This window comes from Zonotrichia albicollis, chromosome 9 (assembly GCF_047830755.1).
Source record: "Zonotrichia albicollis isolate bZonAlb1 chromosome 9, bZonAlb1.hap1, whole genome shotgun sequence".
In the NCBI taxonomy this organism is placed as follows: Eukaryota; Metazoa; Chordata; class Aves; order Passeriformes; family Passerellidae; genus Zonotrichia; species Zonotrichia albicollis.
Window position 1 is genome coordinate 21,672,263 of NC_133827.1, and position 6,454 is coordinate 21,678,716.

At 57.1% G+C, this 6,454-nt stretch overlaps 1 protein-coding gene across 1 annotated transcript; it reads left to right on the plus strand.

Annotated features, from left to right (window-relative positions):
* Positions 1–238: 238 nt before the first annotated feature.
* On the plus strand, positions 239–6,146 carry CFAP410 (cilia and flagella associated protein 410). The gene is made up of 7 exons (XM_074546938.1): positions 239–421; positions 1,037–1,055; positions 1,635–1,681; positions 2,374–2,603; positions 3,576–3,732; positions 4,049–4,142; positions 5,267–6,146. The coding sequence occupies exons 1-7, from the start codon at positions 345–347 to the stop codon at positions 5,390–5,392; spliced, it is 750 nt and encodes a 249-aa protein (XP_074403039.1). The 5' UTR covers positions 239–344; the 3' UTR covers positions 5,393–6,146.
* Positions 6,147–6,454: the final 308 nt, after the last annotated feature.

Sequence of the window (6,454 nt, forward strand, 5' to 3'; positions counted from 1 at the left end):
GGCAGGGGTTTGGAACGAGATGAGCTTTTCCCATGCAGCCCAAACCATTCCACGATTCCATGGTGATCCTTCCACATAAGCATACACCCACAAAGGCGCAGCTCTGTGTACAAAACATTCTCTAATAAACCATAACTAGACGGCTAATAGCATTTACCCGTAAACACCAATAAGCACCTGAACGCGCGCCCGTTGCGGCAGCGGCGGGGCGGGGAGAAGGTGAATCCAGGCCCGGAGCTGCGGCGGCGCCGGGGAGGAGGAGGCGAATCCAGGCCCGGAACCGCCCCGGCCGGGCGGGGCCTGGGCCCAGCGGAGCCGCCCCTGCAGCCGCGGCCCGGCCCGGCATGAGGCTGAGCCGGGCGGCCGTGCTGGCGCAGGCCAAGGCGGCCGCGCTCGACGGCGTCCGCCGCCTCAACTGCTGGTGGGCGCGGGGACAGCAGGGACAGGGGGCCGGGGGACGGCAGGGATGAGGGGGGGACAGGCAGGGGTGAGGAAGGAGGACAGGCTCGGGTGAGGCTGAGAGGACAGTGATGGAGGAGGGACAGGCAGGCCTGGGCTGGGGGCACAGGCTGGGATCAGGAGAGGGGACGGGCAGGGATGAATGAGGGGTGGCAGGGCAGGATGGGGAGGGGACAGGAAGGGATGGAGGTGGGATAGGCAGAGCTGGGTAGGAGGGACAAGGATGGAGGGAGGGAGCTGGGTATCAGGCAGGGGTGGGGAAGGGAGACAAGGATGGAGGGAGGGCAGGAAGGAGGGAGCTGGGTGTCAGGGATAGGGAAATGGGACAAGGATGGAGGGAGGGAGCTGGGTGTCAGGCAGGGATGGGAAGCTGGGACAGGGCTGGGTAAGGGCACATGGGTAGGAATGGGGAACAGGCAGGGCTGGGGAAGGGGAGGCACAGCAAGGCCTATGGCAGACTGTGCTGGAGCAGTTTGGAGGGGCCAGGCTGGGGCTGGGGCTGTGCACCCGGCTGTGGGGGGTGCAGGGGGAGGCTGAGCCCTGCTGTGCTCTCCTTGACTCCCCTCTCCTCTTGCAGGGGCAGCCACCTGACGGATGTAAGTACTGGAGGAGTCAGAGGAGCCTGGGCCCACAGCTGGAGCGGGGACACCATGGCGGCCACAGGGTTGGCAGGGCACTGGGGAGGGCCTGGCTTTGGTCTGGCCTGGTGCCTGTGAGCTGCAGGGCTTTTCAGGCTTGATTAGCATCTCACACCATTAAAAAGGAAGTGATTGCTGCTGTTTCCACATTGGAAAATTTCTCTCCGAGGCCCAGCATGGAGTCTCAGAGAGCAGGACCCTGAGTCCTGCCTCTGTGGTGATTTTGGATGAGGTTCTGTCGCTAGGGGAGGGCTGGCAGGGGTGGGAGGGAGCCTTTCTTGCATGTGGAGGCTGCAGAGTTGCTGGAGCAGAAGAACAGTGTGACACTGGCTGGTATCTGCACTTCCACTCCTGACCAGAGGCTGGAGGAGCTGCTGACGCTGCACTCACTGTGTCAGAAAATCTCTGATGTTGTTAAGCTCGGGTTAGACTGAAGCAAACCCAAATTCCTGATGGTGCTTTTTGTGATTTCAATGTGGTTTATTTATATTTTCCCCCATGAGTGCCAACTTGTTGTTTCTGTCTCTCCTTGCCCAGATATCAATATGCCGGGATTTGCCCAACATCGAGGTGATCACGTTCAGGTGAATGCCAGTTTGCCAGCTTTGGAGAGTGCAGGGAAATCACCTTTTCCTGGGGATAGTTTCTTCCCATATTGCTGGGGTTGTGTGTGTGAGCTGCCTGGCTCTTCGTGCCCCATTTCTCAAGCAGCAGACGTACAGACAGGATTATTCCTCAGCAGCTCCTGTGCACTACTCCCTGTGCTCTTGAGAAAATATTCTCTGTTTTGACGAGTGATAAAACCCCTTAGGATTGTTGCTCCTGAAATTCTACTCCATAGTTTCGACAGGGATCTTCTTGGCCTCTCTATGTGACCTGTTTCCAAAATACTTGTTGAAATATTTAGTGGATCTCTCAAAGCTTTCCCTTTCCATAATATGCTCAACTTTCACCTGTCCTGGGGATCCCATGGAGCGAATCTCAGTGAATTGGAGCCTTTTACCTTGGGAATCTTACGTTGGTTCTCCTTGGGTGGGTCTGAGGAGCTGCTACAGAAAAGGGGGCAGGTTTGGGGGAAGAAGAGGCTCTTTGTCATCCTCAGCAGGGTGGAGCAACGGCTCTTTCAGTTCTTCCCTCTGCTGACAAAGATGAAATGCCACAAGCCGTGGGCTGAACGCCCCTTGCTGTGCCCTGCTGGGGTGAGGCTGTTGCAGGAAAGGGGATGGGAAGTGCTGGATGGGGCAGCAAGGGCAGGATGGGCTCTGTGTCTCTGCAGTGTGAACGGCATCTCGGACCTCGAGCCACTGCACCAATGCCAGAACCTGAGCGAGCTCTACCTGAGGAGGAACAACATCAGGAGCCTGGATGAGCTCTTCTACCTGAAGACGCTGCCGCGGCTGCGGGTGCTGTGGCTGGCAGAGAACCCCTGCTGCGGGCCCGACCCGCACCGCTACCGCATGACCGTGCTGCGCAACCTGCCCTGCCTGCAGAAACTCGACAATCAGGGTGGGCTCTGCACACAGCCCCAGGCTGCCAGGGTGGGCTTTGGTCACCTACAAACAGCCCTGGGCCACCAGGGTGGGCTTTGGTCACCTGCACACAGCTCTGGGCCACCAGGGTGGGCTTTGGTCACCTGCACGCAGCCCCGGGCCACCAGGGTGGGCTTTGCTCACCAGCAAACAGCCCCGGGCCACCAGGGTGGGCTCTGGTCACCTGCAAACAGCCCCGGGCCACCAGGGTGGGCTCTGGTCACCTGCACACAGCCCTGGGCCAGGGCCACCTGCGAAATGGAGATGTGTTGGCTGCTCTTGAGGGTTTTTTGGGTTTTCTCAAGGGTCCTTTGGGTTTTCCTAGGGTCAGGAGGTGTTAGGGTTGAGTTAGATCCAGTGCTTCTAAGCTGTTTGCTCTCTTTGTCTTCCCTTTCCGTTTCTCTTTGCCTTTCCCATCTGCCTCCTCTTCCCCTTTTCCCTATCCCCTTTTCCCTATCCCCTTTTCCCTATCCCCTTTTCCCTATCCCCTTTTCCCTATCCCCTTTTCCCTATCCCCTTTTCCCTTCCCTTTTCCCTATCCCCTTTTCCCTTCCTTTCCCTTCACTATCCCTTCCCTATGGTAACAAAACTGAGTGCCTCATTATAGCTTGGACAGTACCACTAATTAGTGGTTTTTAGAGCTCTCTCTTTGCTGTGGCCAGACAAAGGTTCTATAACTGGATCTGCTGCTGTAGAAGAGCTTCTCTGGTTTTTTTTTTTCTTCCATCCAGTAGCAGAAATTTGGTTGCTTTTGGAGCCTTCTCCAGAGACAAGAAATAGTAAAGCACGTTTGCATCCCTCCCTGGTACCCTTCTCGCTTTGGGAGGCTGGTGATTGCTTCCAGCATTCTCCTGCACTCTCTGCAGCAGCAGAACCTGCCCTGCTAGAGGTGCCATCCCCTTGGGCTGCTGCAGTTGATAGCAACAGGCACTTGCTGTGTCCCTTGCAGCTGTGACAGAGGAGGAGCTGTCGCAGGCGCTGGTGGATGGCGTGGAGATCACGGCGCCGCCGGCCCGCAGCCCCGTGGAGAACGGCTGGTCCAGCACCGCTGGAGCCACCACGGAGCCCCAGAGCCAGCTGCTCAGCTGCTGCCTGGAGGACACCAGGTGAGGGCTGGGCAGCTGCCAGCATGGCTGGGGTGCTGAATTTGTGTGTAGCAGGAAAGGAGCCTGACGTTCCAGGGGCCGGTGCTGCTTCCCACTGTGCTGGTTGCTGCAGTGGAGCTGTGCTGGTTCTGTGGGGCTGGTTCTGCTGTGGGGATGGCTTGGGCTCATCAGCTGCATGTGCAGGCAGAGCTGGATCCTCTCTGATCTAGGAGCTCCAGTCCATTCCCTGGGGTCCTTCAGCTGGGTACTCCTTGCATGGGTGCCTGGCCTCCCACCTGGTCTAAATAACATTTGCTTTTCCTCCCTTTTTTTTTAGCAAAACTCAGGATGAGCTTGATACAAAGCTTGTTCCCAGGGATAAATACTCCTCCTTTTCCACTCAAGAGACAGACTGCAGCTGCAAGAAGAGTGTGAGTATCTTTTAAAGACCAAATTGCTTTTCCTTGTATGTGGGGCTGAGCCCCAGTGTTGAAGGATGTGAAGAACTTTGGATGTCCCCAGAGGAGGGGAACAGAGCTGGAAGATATGTCCAGGAGCAGCTGAGGGCTCTGGGTTTGTTTGATTTGAAGAGAAGGAGGCCAAGGGGTGACCTCATGCCCCTCTGCAGCTTCCTGAGGAGGGGATATGGGGTAGGGGTGCTGAGCTGTTTTACTTGGGATCTAGTGATAGGAGACATGGTGATGGTTCAAAGCTGTGCCAGGGGAGGTGCAGACTAGATATTAGGAAGTGTTTCTTTAGCAAGAGGAGGTCAGACCTTGGGCAGTGGCTGCTGAACAGGAAGCTTAAAGGGTTCCTCAGCCCCCTCCGTCATGTAGCCTTGGATGAATCTGGTTCAGCTGGGAATTGCAGAATGCTGGACTCGGTGCCATTGCATCAATCAGCAGAGCAAGATCTAACCCACACTGCCTCACTCTGCCATAGCTGCCTAGAGTAGCACCACAAGCTCTGACCTTTAAAAATGGGGCAAGTGGCCCCCCATTGCAGCTGAAGAGGTTCAGGTTGGATGTTGGGCAAAAGATTCTCCCTAGAAGGACAGCTATTTAGGCAGTGGAATCTCTCCCTGGAGTTCTTCAGGACATGATTTGACAGAGCCACAAGCTGGTGTTGGCACTGGTCCTGTGGTAGTGGCAGGGCTGGGGAGTTTCAAGGGTCCTTTGCAGAGAGCAGCAGCTCTCCTCATTCCTCAGAGCAGGGCTGTCCTTTCCCATCCTACAGACACTGAGAGGGAGTGCAGCTGCTCCTGGCTGTGCCTTTCCTGACAGAAGGCAGGCTGGAGCGTGGCCGGCAGCCAGAGGCTGTGGGCAGAGCAGAGGATGGGTTTGTCCTGCATTCCAGCCTCATCACGTGCCTCCCCCTGCCTGTGTTTGCCCCGAGGGCTCGGCTGTGGCTGCAGGTGGCTGCTCCGAACTGCTGCTGGTCGAACTGCTGCCGGTCGTGGTGGTGGTGGAGGAGGAGTTCCTAGAAAGAGCAGGGAAAATGGAGTGTCCTTGTCCTGGCTGGCTGGTCCAAAGCAATGTGTGCCTTATCCCCGCAGAACAACGTCCTGGATGCCATCCTGCTTCTCATGAAGGAACTGGACGCAGAGGAGCTGGAGATCATCCAGCAGACGGTGGCCAGGAGGCTCCAGGCCTTGCAGAAGAAGGAGCTGCAGGAGGAGTGACAGCAGCCATCCCCCTTCCAGCCTCCCTGGAGCCCCAGCCCCTCGGTGCTGTCCTGCCCACACCCCTGACTGCAGCCCAAGCCTCGGGCCTGGCATGGGATGCTGTTTCTCTGGAGATTTCCTGCCACTGCAGCAGGCTCTGACACTGTGCCCTGCATGGCTGGGACTCTTGGGTGGCAGCTGCAGGCAAATCAGCAAAGCAGAAAGGAGCAGGGCTGCAGCCAGAGGTGCTGTGTGATCCAAGGGGGAGCAGAGCCTGCTGATGGCTGGGAGAGACTCTGCACAGCACCTTTGAGGGCAGTTTGGACCTCAGAGATTTGATTTGGTAGAGTCTGACAGGGAGACATTGCCTGAGATGGTCACCAAGACCTGTCTGTGCGGGTGCTGAAGGTCAATGTTCAGTTATTAATTTATTTTCCAGCTCCTGGCTGACTTCCTCAGGTCCTTCCTGGTGCATGCAGTGCCTGCCGGTCAGGCAGCCCAAAGGGAAGCTCAGAGCAGCCTAGGTGAACCAGGAATGTCTCCCACATCCTGAATGCTCAGCTGTACTCTCACCCCAGCATTCCCTGCAGGCATTAGAGCGGCTAAAGAAACATCCCAGTTAAAAGGCCCTGAGCATTCTGCCTGCTTTGCACAGGCAGCAGGGGCGGGTGTTGCTCTTTAACTGATAAAACTGCGTTTACCAAGTTTTGTAGAGCTGTTAAGAACAAACTAAACTGTTGTGACATACCAAATAAACCCAATTATCCCTCAAGGCTGTGTGAGTGGTGGCTGGCGTTCAGCAGAGGCCTGGCTGGGGGCACTGCTCCATTACCTCTGGTTCAGGGAGTGCATTGTGAGCCCTGTGGAGGAGGAGGAGGGCTGTGCCTTCCCGCTTCACTGCGCCTCTGGAACGGTGAGCCTGCTCCCAGCACTGCCTGCAGGGCCACTGGGCTGCCTTACAGCCTTCCTGCAGCCACAGCAAAGGCAGGCAGCAAAAGAGGTGCTGAGGAAAGCTCAGTGCAGAGCCACCTGGGCAGGGTGTGGCCCTGAGATACAGGACACGAACCCTCTGTGTCTCCC